Genomic DNA, 18611 nt, shown 5'->3' with positions numbered 1-18611 from the left:
AAGCTTTCTGAGCAGTCCAATTACCTCAAATGTTCTAATACAAGAACTTGGGTCAAGAGGTATTCCAGTTCTGTACCTTCCCAGCATGTTCTAAGAATGTTTCTGCTGGTGAGATGGACGCTGCTTTGTAATGTTCTTGGACAGGGGGAAGATGATGTGGCAGTCTTTTTAAAAGTATATTTTTAGGGAACAAATGTGGATGTTCCCTCAGGGTCTTCTGTCGAAAATTCCTTTTAATGTCACTCGTAAGTGTTGCAAATGTTCTGGGAAGTTGAAACCAGAACTCGGAAAACATTTTTGGTTTACATCCTAAAGGTCTCTGTGGTGTCAGTATAGGTTCTGCAACCACTCTTGAAACATAATATAGCAACCCTGAGGGAATGTTCTACATACGTTGCCTTTAACCAAGCCACCAACATTCATAGAACATACTGAACATACTGTTCCCTGTACATCTGCACCCTTTAAAGAACTATGAGAACGTTACAAAGGGACATTATTTACACCAGGAACCAGAAACGATTCCTGCTGGGGAACTTTTTCGGCTTAAAAATTCCCTAAAGAGAACATTTTCGTCTGACTTGCAGAGAACTGGGATAAACATGTTCCTACAGCCTAAAAATCCTCCTGGAATGTTGCAATGTGACTGTAAAATCAACAAAATCTCCTACAGGGACCTTATAGAGACCTTTGAACTGATCGCTGGACTTTCAGACTGTTCTGTGAAGGTTGTACGTCACCTTTTAAAGAACATTTAGAACGTTCCCTTTCAGGTGGGTATAATCTGGATCTGCTTAATGAGCCACAGCAGAAACAAACATGGCTCTTGGAAACACTTGTATGTTACTGTAGAAGATGCTATGTAGGCCACAGTCAGTACTGTAATATCATATCGACCCTGGGACTCTGTGTGTGTGCGTGTTGCGCGCGCATTCTTTACATCCAGGAAAGTGTGTAAATCTCTGTTGGTATTAGGGCAGCAGCGGTGCTATGTTCCATGCTGGACTGTGTGAACCTGTGCAGTGTCAACAGTAAAGAACTGGGTAAATAAGTGACTCCTGGCTGAAGAGGACGGACGGGAGAACCAGGATGTGCATCACACTCTCTCCCCGGCTCTCATTCACATGTCCCTCTCAGAGGTCTGCAGCGTTAATCCTCTTAAATTCCCGTCGACAGAGGCGGAGTAAAAGCTGTCGTTGCGTCGCACAGTTTTCCTCACAGTCGCCGAGTGTGTGAGACATTTGTGCGCTTGCATGGATGACGGAGCTCGCTGCTGCTGCCATGGTGTGTTTTTAGAGTAGACGGTCGGTGCGACAAGGAGGAAGGAGCCCCATGCGGTTCTGGCAATGACTCGTTCCGGGGAGCAGAGCTTTCAAGCGGCGTTGATCTTCCTGTCTGTCGCTCAGCTGACTGCAGGTACACTCTCTCTCTCTCTCTCTCTCTCTCTCTCTCTCTCTCTCTCTCTCTTTCACTTACTGGCCATTCGCTTTTTTTTTATATATTTCTAACATGTTATGTGACTTATTTGGATATTAAAGTTGACTTTCAAAAGAAAAGAAAAGCTCCTATGCTGATTGAGCTCCGGTTCAAGCATATATGACAAAACAAGTTTGACTTCGAACGCAACGTTTTGTGTAAATGAACTTACATAATTGAGCTTCATTGAACAATTCTTATAACCCACTTACGCATCTTTCACTATTCTGACGATCACCAGTGTTTTAAGAACAGAGCCAAGGCACAATCAAGTCCACACGTGTGCAGAAGTAACTGGTGGTATTTTATTATAGGACTGTAAATCCAATCGCACTTTTAATTGTTTAAAGTATTATAATCATTGCTTTACTTCTCAAATTGTATTTTTTAATGGTAAGGTGCTGTTCTGGGTCCAAATGCTATGCTAACAGCTCACTGAGAGTAATGGCTTTCTTATACTGGCTGGACCAGTTCTGGTTCAGAACTTAAGGATGGTTGCACATACTTTTGGGGGTCCAATGCTGTGGAAAGGTTCTCTGAAAGGGTCCAGTGGGTGCAGATCTTAAAGCAAACAAACAAAAACAACAACAACAACCCTGCACCCATGCATCAGTAATTTGCACTTTTATGGTCCTCAGATATTTGAGATCCAATTTTATTTTAGCTCTGGCATTCTTCTCTGGATTCAGTGTTCTCGTGCATTCATGAGTGTTTATTCCTATCCGCTGGCGGCTGCTGTACCTCTCCTTCACGAGGGATTTCTCTGGAGTTTGTTATGACATTCTTCTCACTAAGCTTTTCTGCATGTTGGTCCAAGCAGATCCCGACCCATCGCAGTCTGACGGAACACAACGCCAGTGTAAAGGAAGTGGAAACAAGCTGCGTTGAAATGACAGTCGCTGCAGAGTTAAAATCTCGACAAATTGACTTCCAGGAAAACAAAGTGTTGATAGAGGAGGAGTGAAAATAGGAAGGCCAAGAGAAATGATATGTATCTTTTAGTTTTAGAGAGCAGAGATGGAAGGATCCAGGTGGTGGAGGAGGAGGAGGAGGAGTCAACCTGGGTTCAGGTGCAGCTGGATGACCTGTAGACATGTGGGTTCCACCTCTCGAGTGACGCGCTCTCTCTTGCCCTTATATGGGGAATCGTGGGCGTTTACCTAATAGGTGCTAATTAGCAACAACAAGCACTAGGTTTCATTTTGGAAGGACATGCAGTTGTGGAGAATTCTGAATTCTTTGAAGATCAAACCTGAGGAAAACAGTTGACGTTTTGACAAAGGAGGCTCATTATGAATTGATGGAAGTTTTCTTAAATACTGATGTTATTTATTTGATTAAATAAAGCTCATCCCGATAGACCATGTGTTGAATTTGTCATTCAACAGTCAGAAGGTGTGTGATTCCAACTAAACGGTCGCAGTACCACAGTCACTTTAAAACTTGTCAGTGATCCCTGGTTGGGTTTCCTTCATACATTCTTAGAATTTATGTAATGATTCATATTATGACAAAGATTGTAGTTCAGGAAAATGTTCATTTTTTGACTTGTTCACCAAAGGCATACATTTAAAGTCCTTTTTCGTCAGTATGAGGATGTTTTCAGTAAAGTTGCATTCGCAAGATTAAACGAATGAGTTGTTGGTAGCTGCAGGCAACACAAAACCCATAAAGTGGAGAGAAGGTTAGTACATAAGATGAGTTGAGGATACTTGTTGAGCATGGTTTCTTGTGCATAAAGAAAACTAGTCTCAAGTCATTTTGAATGAATCCAAATCAAGAAAACATCGTTGACAAATATCCTGTGCATCGCCGTTCAGTTGTATATCCGAGGAGGATTTGAGTTATGACAGGAGTTTGTTTGGGAAATTGAAAAACAAGATCCACTTTATGTTTTACCGGCCTTGAGAGAAATGAAACGAGATATTTACTATTTGTTTGAATGTCTTCCATTTTCAGAGAATCTCTTTTTATTTACGCGATTATGAAAGACGGGAGCTGTGTTTCGAAATGGAGGAGAAAAAGTATACGTGACCTTTTGTATTGATTTTTATGCATTTGTTATTTATTGTTGCACGCATGATATAAATTTGTTGGTCTGTGTCCTCTAAGCTCATGCAGGCTGAGTACACACACACAACACTGTAATAAACAATCAATCAAGCACATTCTTTGCCCTGCTGTGTCTCGGCGTGTGACCTGACACTGCCACTGATCTATTGATGAGCTCCGTATTAGCCAGAGCGAAACATGACGGCTGAATGTGCCTATTCGACCTCAGAGTGGATGGAGCTGTTTAAATGTGCTCTTGGTGACAAAAGGAACAGTCTAAAAGAATCTGCCAGTAAAGAAACCTTTCTGGTTTTATCAGCAACTCATTTAATGCGGACTTCCTCTTGTTAGATAGACCTGCACACACAAATCAAGCTAATCAGCAGTGTTTTGTTTTGGGGTTGTTGTTTTTTTTTGCTCTTACATGCGCTCATCCTGCCTGAATAATCCTAAGTAATAACACAATCACCAAGCGAAGGATGTTCTGGCCGAGCATCTTTTCATTGTATAAAAACTCAGTGATACAAGACCTAAGTGGGACCTGTTGTACCAGTCAGTTCTTGTCGAGCGTTCTGTAAACGCGCTTCTCTAAATTGGAACTAAAGAATTGCTTAATAGCAAATAAAAAAGCAAACATCATAAATGTAATAGAAAAGAGATGAAGAAATAGGAAAAACTCAGCATCCGCTAAAAGGGGTGAAGGATGAATGGAAGATTTGGAGTCTCCTTATATTGAGAAATGATTCTCTTGTAAACATTTCACTGTCATTGTCAAAACTGTGGATTTAAGAATCTTTTTGCACCGTGTTTTGAATTTATTGGCCTTTTGAGTCAGATTGGTTGAATCTGAGTCAAACCAGACCTTCCTCCTGTCCTCTTAACATTTATGTACCGCCGTCACCTCCTCTCTAACAAGCTTGGCACAAAATGTGTTCAGACTTCTCAGAAAAAGGATTCCTGACTCAAAGGTTTCAAATCTTGCAACCTCACTACTTGCTATTAAATCCTTTGCTTTTGTTCTTCAACCACGCCCCCGCCCCCTTTTGTGCTCTCTCAAGTTTGCGTCAGAAGACACCTGACTGAAGGCGTTTTACCCAGAATTCCTGTGTGGTTGTGATGTTTCACACTACAGTAAGGAGACAGAGGGATGGTCCACCAGAGGGAGAGTGCCGTGTAGAATTTTGGAAGAGAATGTAGAGACAAAAAAAGATATAAATAATTGTTGTTGATTAGGTAAACACCCATATATGTCTGATATAGTGATTTGGATCAGGATCAGGCTGATAGACAAACCCCAAATATTGTATTAGCACATTCCTATTTGAAGGAAGGTCTTAGAGTTTAGTGGGATGGGACCAAATTCATCAGTGATGCATCTCAGTGGTCTAGACAGTCTGTCTTATATCCATTTAATTAACTAAAGCTGTTAGGAAAGCGGCGTCACGGTGGTGCAGTGGTCAGCACTGTGACCTCACAGCAAGAAGGTTCTTGGTTCAGTCCCGGCTCGGGCACGGGATCTGTCTGTGTGAGTCTGCATGTTCTCCCTGTTCCTGCGTGGGTTCTCTCTGGTACTCCAGCTTCCTCCCACAGTCCAAAAACATCAAGAGGGGACGAGGCTGATTGATACTCTAAATTGACTGTAGGTGTGACTGTGAGTGTGAATGGTTGTTTGTCTCTATGTGTTGGCCCTGTGATGGACTGGTGACCTGTCCAGGGTGAACCCCACCTCTCGCCCGTAGCCGCTGGGATAGGCTCCAGCCCCCCCCCCCCCCCCCGCGACCCTTAACAGGAATAAGCGGAAGACGATGGATGGATGTCAGGAAAGCTGAAGAACCTTAACACTCAGAGGACAATCAGCGCAAATGTCTGGACACACACACACACACACACACACACACAGATATATTCATATTCATTTGTTCACTTGTTCATCCACACTCTTGGAAACGAGGGACAAAAGAAAAAAAACTGCCTTTATTTAGGAGAACTGTCTGCATGTAATACCTGTAAAAAAACAACAACTCAAAACTGTTTTTCTACATAGTTGAACTGTGAATTAAATGAAATATGTAAAGATCTACAAGTTTAGACTCGATATCTTGTGTGAAGTTGCATGTAAAAGGGGCAAACGGAGGCATTCAGTCCTGTGTACAAAAACGTGCCTGCACTGATTTCTTCGCATACGTTTATTTAAAAAAAAAAAACAACAACAACAACAAAACTTGCACACCACCCTGCATACTTTAGCATGTGCACAGTTTTGGGCAAAAAATTATGAAAAAAAGAGAGAAATAACTATTGATTTGTGGAAGGGCCATTAGACCTTTGGACCTTTGGCTAACCCTACAGACAACTTTAAACATTTGGACTGCACTTGGACATTTACTGTGAATCCAAAAATGGAAGCATGGATGCAAACTGTTGCCTGTAAATGTGAGCTTGCAGGATCCGTAAATAAATGAACAGTAGGAAACATATGGCGTTGCCACAGTCGCTCAGCTTTGTTACAGTGCCATATTGAACCACCTGAGGTTTGGTTAGATATTAAAGGAGCCTCAGCTATTGTCACCACTGCTCAAGGAAAGTCAGGCTTTATTTTTCAGCGTTGCAACAGAAAGCATTGATAAAAACACTCAATGAGGCAAAAGGAGCTGCAGTCACATCATCGCAGATACATCGAAGAGCTTGTTATCAAAAAATGTTTCACCTCAAGTGTCTGACTAAAAAAATTATTAGTGAAAATCTCTGACCTGCTACTGACGGCAAGATCTGAAGCTGCAATGTTGACTTTGATTTAATTTTTCTTACCACCACGTAGACCTCTTTGTAGGCGCCAGAGTCACTCTGTTCTTGAGGAAGTTGTTGCCAAGCAACTCCCTCCTAAGCTGTGAAAAATAATTTTTCTCCATATTCCAGTCAGGCATCCCAAAGTGGAACTATAAAATTAGATAGAATTTTTATTTATAAAGTGCATCATGCGGCTTTGCAATCTGTACAAGTTACGACACCCTCTTGCTCTTAGACTGACATTTCAGATGAAGAAATACTACCAATAAACAACAATTTTAACAAAGAAAAAAAAAGCAGAACATAGTTATTCCACAACTAAAGTGATGTTCCCAAGTTTGCTCTTAAAACAGCATCATGTAGTTTGACTGAGCAGCAGCGCCCTCCACTGGTACTGAGTGGTATAATGCAGGATGTAATTTGAGAATGGGCGGAGTACTGCACTACTGTAAGATATAATATGTAATGTGAAGGTAGGAATGAAAAACAGCTGATTTTGACAAGGCGACTGGGACACTGTGGAGCGGAAACATGGTTTAAGATATTTATATTTACACAAGGAAAATATTAGATAAAGGTATATTAGGTAAATTCCAAATATGGTGTCATCGAGGAATGTCTGTAAAAAAAAAGTGGTTTCCTTTGATCATTTAGGGCAGCACGGTGGTGCAGTGGTTCGCTCTGTGACCTCACAGCAAGAAGGTTCCAGGTTTGAGACCCCAGCTCAGGTAGGGGGTCTGTCTGTGTGAGTCTGCATGTTCTCCCTGTTCCTGTGTGGGTTCTCTCTGGTACTCCAGCTTCCTCCCACAGTCCAAAAACATCAAGAGAGGACGAGGCTGATTGATACTCTAAATTGACTGTAGGTGTGACTGTGAGTGTGAATGGTTGTCTGTCTCTATGTGTTGGCCCTGAGATGGACTGGTGACCTGTCCAGGGTGAACCCTGCCTCTCACCTGTAGGCTGCTGGGATAGGCTCCAGCCCCCCCCCCCCCCCCCGCGACCCTTAATAGGATAAGAGGTAGAAAATGGATGGATGGATGGATTATTTAATTCATAATAATGGAGCCTATCCCACCATCCTTCGGGCAAGAGGGGGGTCACCAGTCCATCACAGGGCCAACACATACAGACAGACAGACAACCATTCACACTCACAGCCACACCTCCAGTCAATTTAGAGTATCAATCAGCCTCTTGCTGTGAGGCCACAGTGCCAACCACTGCACCACCGTGCGGCCCCATGGATTAACTAATGTATTTTAAATATTTTATTCAAGGATTTCCTCAAATAACTTTGAATATTCTCAGAGATTATCTGCAGGTTTCTCTGTGGCAGCCTTACTACTCAATCACTCACAGTCTTATCAAACAAAGCATGACAGCAGCTCCAAGTAGAGCATAAGATTATCAGGGTGTTAAACTAAGAAGCATTACTCAGTTTCCTTCACCTCCAGCCATTTAGGGTGGATGGTCCTTACATAACAGCAGCTTCTAAAGAGTTAAAAACCACCGGCCATGAACGTCTCAGTGACATGCTTTCATTTACTCCCACACAGCAATTTTACAACTAGACAAACTGCTGGAAAATATCTGTTGATTAGGAAACCATTTTGAGTAGTGTGATTGTGTTTCAGGTTTAAAATGTGTGTGCCAGCTGTGTGATAATCACATCTGTGAGACGACGGCGGACGGGGCCTGCTGGAACTCGGTGATGCTGATCGACGGGAAAGAGGAGACGGTCAAGTCCTGCCTGTCGCCCTCGGAGATGAAAGGTCAAGTGTTCTGCCACAGCTCCCCCAACGTCTCCAAGAGGAACTGCTGCTTCACTGACTTCTGCAACAACGAGACCCTGCACTTACACCCTGGTACAGTCAATGGGATTACTCTTATTTGTGTGTGTGTGTGTGTGTGTGTGTGTGTGTGTGTGTGTGTGTGTGTGTGTGTTAGAGAAATCGAGAGAGAGACAACTTGCATCTTTTTTTGATCAAAACTGGAGTTTCCTTACAAACCCCATCAGAATTACAAATGGCTGCTCCGCCTGTCAGCTTTGCACTTTTAGATTCAAATGTAAAGTGCATTACAAATTAAATTGATATCTGTGTTATTATTGTTATCAATATTATTGTTATTATGATACATTTTTTAGCCACTCTGTCTTATTCAGGGCACGTTTAATCAATTGTGCTAACTTACCCATTCATCTTTGGTCTGTAGACATGTTGCAACAACGTTTGCAGGCAGAATACAGCGTCGAGCGTCGTTATCAACTGGTATTGCAAATTGTTGTGATGTCAGCAGTGGGTTTTTATATGCTTGCACACCTGTGACAGCCACAGGCTCACATGCATTGTTTCTGGGTCTTTCATCCATCCACCCCGTTATCCCATTCTCATTAACGTGACATCTCAGGGATGCCTTGAGACAGTTTCTTTAAATTTGGGACTCGAGGGGGAACTGAAAAGAGTTTGATGGTCAGAGGTCACAGTGATGGGCACACATGGCGTTGTGTTTTTTTTTTTTTTCATTTTCCCTCTTCTTCTGTTTCTTCTTCTTCTTCTTCTTCTTCTTCTTCTTCTTCTGGAAAACGGTAAACTCGGGTGTGACGTCACTGCCGGTTCAAACCTCCAATTTACAATGTCAAAAAAGAATATGATTGCAGCACAATTATGCACAAAAAAGTTCATGAAAACTTGTTGGAGGCGGTGTAGCAGGGTTCAAGGTCACACAGAGGTTTTAATACCCACTTTTCATTTGCCACCTTTGAGCAGTTTTAGACGTTTTAATCATTTTCTCAGCAAATTTTACATCGGCCTTCATCGGCATATTCCCAGTATTTTTGGAACATTTGTATGTGGGGGATTTTGGTTGTGGATGTGCTTGTACAGTAATAGAGGGGTGGTTGTCGGTGGAGGTCTTTGCTCTCTAAGTGCACTCCAGGCTAAATTTGTGCCTCCAGTCTGTTAGTGTCACACGGCTCAGCAGTTACAGTCAACAGCAACACCAGCCTCAGTCACTGTGGGATTTCCCACTTGTTCTGGCCCCGGCTAGACGAGGTGGATGCTGATCCTACTAGATCCTGTGACATAACAAAGCTGGTGGAGGCCATGGGACGATGGTGAGTGATCCTCACCCTCCCTCTCTCCATCCCTCCCTCCCTCCCCCGATTTATAAATACTTTGTCAGGCGTGTAGTCCTAGTGCAAGTTAAAAGCCTCTCATGGGTCTGCTGGGTGGAAGTTGGCCTTAAAGCTGAGGGGGATTACGTACACCTGTAGATATACAATGGAAACTGCTGAGAAGCCAGAATCACTCTTAGCAAAGAGCCTCTTGTTTTGACTGAGTGAAATAGCAACAAACAACTTAATCCCGGTTCCCTCTGTTGCTGACACTCAGAGGGAAATGCAAATGAGCAGAAATGCCCAGTCTGAAGAGTTTGGAACTACAGAATGTTTTATTTATCAGTTCACAATGAGACTCTCCTTTCATGTGATACAATATTCATACATCATTAATGTGTACTGCAGCTTCAATGACACAAAAATGAAGTACTGATATTTCTTCTTTAACTGCGTCTCATATAGAATTGTTTCTGTCCTGTGTGAGTCCCTTCTGGTCATTGGATTTGTGTCCCTCTGACAGAATGACAGACAGCATTAAACACAGCTTTTTCACAGATGCTTTTCTTCCTCTTATGTTTTAATGCACATCATATGTGTTGATTGTTTTTACAAAGTGAGAAACTTGGAAATCCAAACATTTGGGAGCCAGTAGAATCATTTACTCTATTTTCTCACTGGCTGTTTTTTTCTGTTATATTTTGATACTGCAAGACCTCCACTTGAACTGAGTTATTGATGCATCGGCACCAAATAGTGATACTTTCATTACAGCTGGCGTTCTAAACTGATTGATGCATCAACTCAAGTAACGTGTTGTTTTTTTTGGCATTTGTTAGTATTTTTACCGCTTCAAATGCAAAGATATCAGGATGTATTGTATAGGAGGTGTCTTGTAGTATATCAGTTATTACAGAATCGCTGTGTTGTGATATTATTGATATTCTGGCGTAGTATCGTCTGGAACAGTCCAGTGCTCGTGTGTGATGAGTTTGTTGTCCTTTAACCCAAATTTTGAAATCTGGGTCCAAAATGAAGACAAATCCAAGTCGTCCTCATATTTGCTAAGAAGTTGCGTGTCAGACCAGGGTAAAGTTTGCTTTGCATCACAGCTGCTGCTGGGACACACAGCAGGAAATGTATGGAGGTGAAAAGCTAAAGTTGTCTGAGGAAACTGGGGTTTAGTTCATAGAGTTACTTTGCACATCAGGTCATCAGATGTGTCGTGAGGAAATGTCACGCTGCAGGGATCCGAGAGGAAATTTAGATATTGTGTAAAAATTGCGACGACTGACGGAGCTGCTTTTATTACATTACCAGCACAGAGAGTGGCTGCATCCACGCGAGCAACGCTCATGTACTGCAGGGTTTCAGCACTCTAGCTTGGCTAAATCTCTTGTTTTTAGAGAAAATTATTTTGTTTTCCCCATAAAACTGTCCATTATGATGCTTTCTGTGAAATATCTGGTCTCCTCGTGTCTTGATATTAACATTATCATGCTACCCACCAGCTCTGCTTTCTTTTGTTTGTGTCCAGGTCGCGTCTGTCCACCCACAAATGTCAGATTATCTTTTTTATTTATTTTTTTTTACATCAGGAAAACACACGCATTTCGATTTTTACTGTCTGGAGAAAAGTCTATTTGACTAAACGAGTTCATATCCCTTCGGGTGTCTTGTTTAATGACGTTTATGGGCAGGGGTCAGACAAGGTCTTTTTTCAGCTCCTGGAAAGAAAAACACATTTGTTGACAGAAAATTTCTACCAAATTCGCCTCTCCATAACTTCTAAGCTTTTCAATCATGAGAATTTTTGCTGGGTTTGTCTTGTTGTCAAAAAAGTTGCTTTTTCAGCAATACAGCACATCAGTCAAGGCTTTCTGCTAATGTCTGCACCAGTTATACTGCATATCTGAAATTAAGAGTCCCTCAGCAGTGTGATCTAGTCAGAGCACGGCTGCACCTCTGTTGCTTTCCTTGACATCTTTTAAGGGCCTTTTCTGTCTATACATGAAGCGCTAGAGAAGTCTGTGAGCCACATCAAAACTGGAATATCTCTTCCAGGACCTTAAGAAGGACTTTCTTTTTTTGTGATTACCGTTTCATTCTGGACTGACAAAGATTTCTTAGGATTTTCTATCTTTTGAGACCATTTCTGTCTGAACTCTGTTGCTATCCTGAAAAATAGCCACCAGGGGGAGCAGCAGATATATACAGAAAAAGATTATAGGGTAATAGAGTGTTTGTGTTTGTGTGTGTGTGTGTGTGTGTGTGTGTGTGTGTGTGTGTGTGTGTGTGTGTGTGTGTGTGTGTGTGTGGTACAATCAGAGAGGCCTTTGGAGGACCCAGACAGGAGCAGGCTGCAGCTGGCCGTGCTGATCCTGGTACTCTCCTGCCTCCTGTGTTTGGGGGTCGTTCTGGGTGTGTTCGTGGTGCGGGGTCACCGCTGTGCCTACAGCAGGGCCCACAAGCAGGATCCCGAGGAGCCCCTGGATGACCAGATGCTTATGTCACCTGACAAATGTCTTAAGGATCTGATCTATGACATGAGCACCTCCGGGTCTGGATCAGGTACACCTCTCTGTTCATTCTGAGTTCATTCTGCGTATCAGTGAAGTGAAGAAAGAGCAGCTTTTAGACCTCATTAACCAGAGGGGCACTCAAGGCCAACAGCCCCTCTTAAATAAACATTTATCAGGATCGAAATCCTACAAATTAGAAGATACTGTCACTGTTGATATGCCTGAATGCTTTCATAAAGGTCCAGAGGAGTTCATGAAATGCCCTCGCAGAAAATGATGCCCCTTGATCTGGATCGTCCCTCAATGTTTAATTACTCCCGCAGCTCCTGCTCTACTTTCCATGAATATCAGCCTGGTAGTTTCTTGCATAATCTTGCAGACAGACAGAAAGACAGGGGTGATACCATGCCCTCACCAGAAACCCAACATGCTCTCGGTTTGGTGCTCTTGCAGGGCTCCCCCTGCTGGTCCAGCGAACCATCGCTCGTACCATCGTGCTGCAGGAGAGCATCGGGAAGGGTCGGTTTGGGGAGGTGTGGCGGGGCAAGTGGCGAGGAGAGGATGTAGCTGTAAAGATCTTCTCCTCCAGGGATGAGCGGTCCTGGTTCCGTGAAGCAGAGATTTATCAGACCATCATGTTGAGACATGAGAACATTCTGGGCTTCATTGCTGCTGACAACAAAGGTTCCACCACCTTTTTGCATATACAGTGACCTCTGTAACTATGTTAACACGCGCTACAGGTATGAAAATAACAGTGTTGCTGTACTTGCTGCAGATAATGGTTCATGGACTCAGCTGTGGTTGGTGTCTGAGTACCACGAGCACGGCTCCCTGTTTGACTACTTGAACCGGTACACCGTGTCTGTGGAAGGCATGATCGTCCTCGCTCTGTCCATCGCCAGCGGCCTGGCTCATCTTCACATGGAGATCATCGGCACACAAGGTAAGAGCAAATATTATGATACACCCTCAATGTAAATTAAAATATGTAACAAATAGGATCTTAATCAAATAAACTGCAGCCTCTGTGATTTTTATATTGCATTTGACCACAGTGTGACTCCGTTTTATTTGTTTTTAGCACATTCTTCATTAGGTGTCCACTGATTACTGGCCCTGGCAATTATTCGGTCAACTTTTTTTTTTTTGGATCATCTAGAAGGAATACATTTAAAAATGAGCTGTTAAATTACTAATATAATCAAATGTGCTTTAAAGCTTTTCATTAGCAATACTACTGCAGATACATGCGTGTTATTTTTCTCCTCGGTTACTAATGATCCGTATCAATCGACCTGTATCTTTTAGATCTGTGACAGTGTTTGTGCCCCTCCCACTGTAGGGAAGCCAGCCATCGCTCACAGAGACCTCAAGTCTAAAAATGTTCTGGTGAAGAAGAACGGCACCGCAGTCATCGCAGATCTGGGTTTGGCAGTGAAACACGACACCACCACCAACACCATAGACATTCCGTCCAACCACCGAGTGGGAACCAAGAGGTTGGATTTACATCGGAGCACAGAACACAATCAACTCTCTCGAAGTTGAAGATCCCCTGACATGTCATGACTGATGATTTCATGTGTTATATATGGAGTTGTTACAGTTCTGTGGATGAAAAGTTCTGAAATGCTGAGTTAATTTGGGTTGACGCTTGACGTTTTGTTCTTTATAATGGGGGAAGAACAGCTACAATTTTGGTGTAGCTGCTGTGTTTTTTTTTAGATGTGACCATTAATATTAAATTCTCAGAACTAGACTGATGACACTAATATTGTGACAGTGTTCCGTGAAGCGCTAGGTTTTTATTTTTTAATAGTGCTTTTGTCCTCTGCAGGTACATGGCTCCTGAAATCCTGGATGAGACAATCAACACAAACACCTTTGAGTCATTCAAGCGAGCAGACATCTACTCGCTAGGCCTAGTATTCTGGGAACTGGCCCGAAGATGCTCTGTGAGGGGTACTTGAAATCACACACACACACACACACACACACACGCACACGCACACACACACACACACACACACACACACACACATCCAAAAGTATCCATCCACGATGTTTTGTGCACCACATCAATACATCTACCACGTGGACTAATTCATGCCAGTTTACTCCCTCATGTTTCTCCGTGCTCCACTTTAAATACATACTAACCAGCGTATTTGTTTGTTCTCTCAGGACTGAATGAAGACTTCCAGCTGCCTTATTACGACCTGGTGCCTTCAGATCCGTCCGTGGATGACATGAAGAGGGTGGTGTGTGAGCAGAAACTGAGACCCAACATTCCCAACCAGTGGCAGAGCTGCGAGGTGGGCTGGGAATATCAACAATAATAATAATAATAATAATAATAATAATAATATCTGGCTATAAAAGGAGCACTAACACATCTCTAGTGTGTGTAACACAGAAAGATATATGTGTGTGTGTGTGTGTGTGTGTGTGTGTGTGTGTGTGTGTGTGTGTGTGTGTGTGTGTGTGTGTGTGTGTGTGTGTGTACTAATATATATATGTATACTGGAAATACTGGTCAATAGTGGTAGCAGCAGCTCCACTTTAATTTGAGGTAAAACACAGAACTGAAGTTCACCACAACTTGCACTAGTAGTTTTTAACACAACCTGCTGTAATATCATGAGTTATAGTACCACAACCCAAAATAAAAAAGTATTAAGGAGTTTGAATTTTAGAGAAGCAGAACTGACAGCACCTGTAATTATGTTTTTGTAATGCCATTAGTCAGATATCACAAGTAAATTCTGACATTAACTTGAATTAGCTTGATCCCTCAAGAGCAAAAGCAGTTTTCCTGGGAAAAACTACTGTAGTTACTTAACCATCTTCCCGAAAACAAAGATGTGAATTTGTTACCTTAAGGTAATAAAAGGCGGTTTTCCTGCGATAACGAATGATTGAATCACATATTTTGAGAAAATTCAAGAGGAGAATCTGCTGTCACAAGAAAATGAGAGCCAAGATATCTCAACATGTAATTACAGGTGTTTCAGCCTCTGTAGCTTTATCAAATTCTAAAGTGCTGATGTTCTGACGTATGTCTGCTCACGTTTGGCTCTCTTCATGCGATAATCTGTCCCCTCGCAATTTAACTGCTCAGAACAAAGACACGAGGCTCGGTTGTTATGCTGACTATGGAAGACTCATTGCATTTTCGGGATTGTTGTCATCCGAAGTGAGAAGTTGACGGTTAAACCTGATGCATAAATGATGCTGTGTCTTTGTTGGTGCACCAGGCTCTGCGGGTGATGGGCAAACTGATGAGAGAGTGCTGGTATGCCAGCCCTGCAGCTCGACTCACTGCTCTTCGGGTCAAGAAAACAGTGTCTCAGCTGTCCGTCATCAGGGACGTCAAAGATTAGTCGGACCTGTTGCCCATCGGATCAGCGCCGGTGCTGGCATCGGCACTGTAGGATGGAGCAGGAGCAACCAGGGAGACTCTCTAGCCTGAGGCTGCACCCCCCTCCCCCCCAAACACACACACATACACCCCACCCCCCAGAGAGTTCATTCAGGTGGTTGTTGGTGCCAAAGAATTGTGGGAAGAGTATGTGGCATCTTCACACATGGACATGGTTGGTGAATTATTGAACCAAACATGTGATAGGAAGAGCCATATCAGATAGAAACCTGATCATTGCTACCTCATAGAAGTGCCCGAAAACTGAAGTTGCACATTGTGATTTTGTGCCATATCCTGTAGCAAACACAGTAAAGCTGCGTAGGCACAGTAGTGTGCTCACTGACAATCACTAAGGCTGTGTTCAAAGTGCTTTTGCCTAGTTGTGACGGTAAAGTTCAGCAAAATATTACACTGAGGATTCTGACTGTGATACTTGGAGTGGTTTCTTTTGGTGACAGTCGATCTGTTGGTCCAGATGCCTCAACGAAGATGAGGACGTGTCCCAGAGACACTCTCCTATCGCATATCAGCTGATGCTGATCTGAGCTGAGGCTGGCGAGTCAAGTTCTTAATTATCAAAGCAAATCCTTTTGATTTGGTCAACGAAGGACTCTTCCCACTGTCCTCCCAAAAGTGGAAGCTTTTCTCTGAGTCTTTACGGCCTCATGTCAAAAGGTTTGAATGAATTAAAAGAAAATAAAGAACATGTTAATTTGAATTCTGATTTGTCTCTCAGAATTGAAATTATTATTACAAACATTTCTCAAAATTTAGACGGAGACTTTCTGAGTCGTTTGCTCAGAATTATGTCTGCGTCCAGTCAGACTTCATTGTTCAAAGTCAGAATTAAGCTTTTGTTTTCATGTTTTTTCTTCAGAATCCTGAATGTCGGAATAAAGTCCAAATTTTCAGCAAAATAAAATGAACAAATCCCAACTTCAGACTCAGAAAATTCTCAATCTAAATTCAAAATTATAACTTTTATCTGTTAAAACTTGGAGATCAAATTTCTCATCATGACTTTATGCTCATGATACCAAAAAAAAGTATTGTTTTTTTCCGTTAAAGAAAATATCATGTGGCCCTGATCCTCCCATGTACTCGTGTAGAGTGTAAAGCCTTGATATTCTCATTCTGTATCGAGAATGAAACGCTGTGAAATCCTACGATAGACTTTGCACATTTGAAGCACGGCGTTGCTGACTAGAGCTGCTCTCTGACCAATGAATGAAAGCTTGTCGACAAACAAGAATGTGAAGTGTTTATGTTTATTGAAACTGGAAACGTGTTTAACCGCGATCTGGCTAGCCTGCGTACGCCTCAAAACCTCAGTTCATACATTTAGTTTTGCTATTATCAACGCTGAAGATGTCGTATGTATTTTTGTAAACAGGGAAAACATTGAGAGAACCTTCGCATCTTCTGAGCTTGACTCAATTTTATAGCAGGTTTATAGAAACATAAACAATACGCAGTAAAGAGAAAAAGGCTGATATCGTATCAAAAGAGCACTGGGCTGCAATCATCAAATGTTCTAATGAATAGATTTGTTCTAAAACAGTATATTAGTGCTGGAACCCTCAGTTTGGTCTTACAGGCAGTAAGCAAATCCTGATGGCTGCCTGTAACTCTTTGCTCCCGACATTTTTTGCGTTATTGAAGTTCAAGTTTGTGCAACATTCAATGAATGTAGCCCAAAGTAAACAAGACAGGTGCATATGATGGCTAACACCTGTCAGTCAAGGGAAGTGCACACTGGTACCCACATTTGTGTGCCTTTGTGTGCATGTGTGTCATACCATGTAAAGTGTATTTAACTGTGTATTTTATGAGTCCCTGTAGTATTTGTGATGCTGCTACTGTGGAGAAAAACTCCCCAAGTGTCCATTGCTACTTCTGATTCCAGCTGTCCATTGTCAGTTTTTTGTTGCTAAGGCTGGTGATGACATAATTCCATAAGAGTATTGACACATACAAGATTACGTAGGGTTCATCATGTTACAAATGATTACCGGATGATAAATTTAGCATCAGCAGTGTTGCCTCTTGAAAATAAGCTACAAGAGCTTGTTGCTATCAGTTCATTTGCTCATGTTTTTGTGTCTGTGGGATGATTAGCTGACTTCGGTCATGGAATTATTTGAATTTGTGTTGCGAATAGTACTTTTAAGAACCACGAAAATGCAGTATTAAAGCATCTTTTATCTGACGTTGCTTCTGTGTTGTCCTCAGTGACATATCTGCTTCTGCAAGTATCAGAGTGATTGTTAAGAATATAAAAAGACCTTTCCAAAGAGGAGTGATCGCCATGTGCAATGTCTGACTGATGTTTTTATAAATGTATATTGTGTTGAATTTAAATAAATGTGATGTTGCTTTCATAAAGCTTTTGATTTTTAAACCCTTCTGTTGTATAGATTGACTCATATGTGAAACTGTTCTCTGTGGTTGCTGTGTATGATGTGTATCTTTTCTTTTGCACTATTTTATCTGTATAAAATACTTAACGTGATATCAGTGGGTCAATAAACTGTTTTTCATTGAGTGTGCATGTAGTTTTTTTTCTTGTTTATTAATGATGAAAGGAGTGACTGCGCTGAGTTTGTGCGTGGCTGCACAACAGTTGTCAGCATTATGTGGAAAAGTCCCATTTATTGTCAACATCAAACATTTACCTTAACTGTCATGACTCATATCCGTGGTAGATGACAGTATAGTTTATGATGTGGACGTGTCCGTTAGACAGCGGAAACAAAGCTGAGGCCATCAGCACTACTCAGATGAGTCAACACCTTGAAGATGCTGTGAGTCGCTTTAATATCTGCCATCTGTCTCCGAGGACCAGCCCCCTCAGGTGTCCCCACTTTCAGTTGCAGTTGTTAAACCTCAGCAGAGATGCACGTCTCACACGTCGCAAAGGCAACAACCAGTTAGTCCATAAGCTTTTCATTTATGAAGCAGGAGGAGAGTTTTATGACAGAAACAAGACGGTTGAATATAAGTGAAGTCAGAATGTGGATTTATAACGTCGTGGTGAAAGAGAACACGAGTTCCAGACTGTCTGGTGGTCAGACGGCCAACAGTCCTGCTGAGGGTCAGTGGGAAAGGGGGGTCATAATGAGGAAATCCGATAGTTATTCTACTGGGTTCACACCGACAGATTAACACTGTAAATCTCAAAATCTTGGCTAATATGTTCGTCTTATTTCTGGATAAATATAAAAATCTCATT

At 42.1% G+C, this 18611-nt stretch overlaps 1 protein-coding gene across 1 annotated transcript; it reads left to right on the top strand.

The window, feature by feature from the left end:
- The first annotated feature begins 1087 nt into the window (after window positions 1-1087).
- Window positions 1088-17895, top strand: acvr1c (activin A receptor type 1C). Its single transcript, XM_086220051.1, has 9 exons — window positions 1088-1416; window positions 7950-8180; window positions 11759-12001; window positions 12406-12636; window positions 12731-12898; window positions 13298-13454; window positions 13793-13917; window positions 14140-14270; window positions 15213-17895. Exons 1-9 carry the CDS (start codon window positions 1347-1349, stop codon window positions 15336-15338), a joined length of 1482 nt encoding a protein of 493 aa, XP_086076177.1. The 5' UTR covers window positions 1088-1346; the 3' UTR covers window positions 15339-17895.
- Window positions 17896-18611: the final 716 nt, after the last annotated feature.

The sequence above is a fragment of the Aulostomus chinensis genome, chromosome 12 (genome assembly GCF_037954235.1).
Source record: "Aulostomus chinensis isolate RoL2024-O1b breed Wild chromosome 12, RoL_Achi_v1.0, whole genome shotgun sequence".
In the NCBI taxonomy this organism is placed as follows: domain Eukaryota; kingdom Metazoa; phylum Chordata; class Actinopteri; order Syngnathiformes; family Aulostomidae; genus Aulostomus; species Aulostomus chinensis.
Note: the sequence above shows the minus strand (reverse complement) of the source record. Positions and strands in the feature narration are given on the sequence as shown.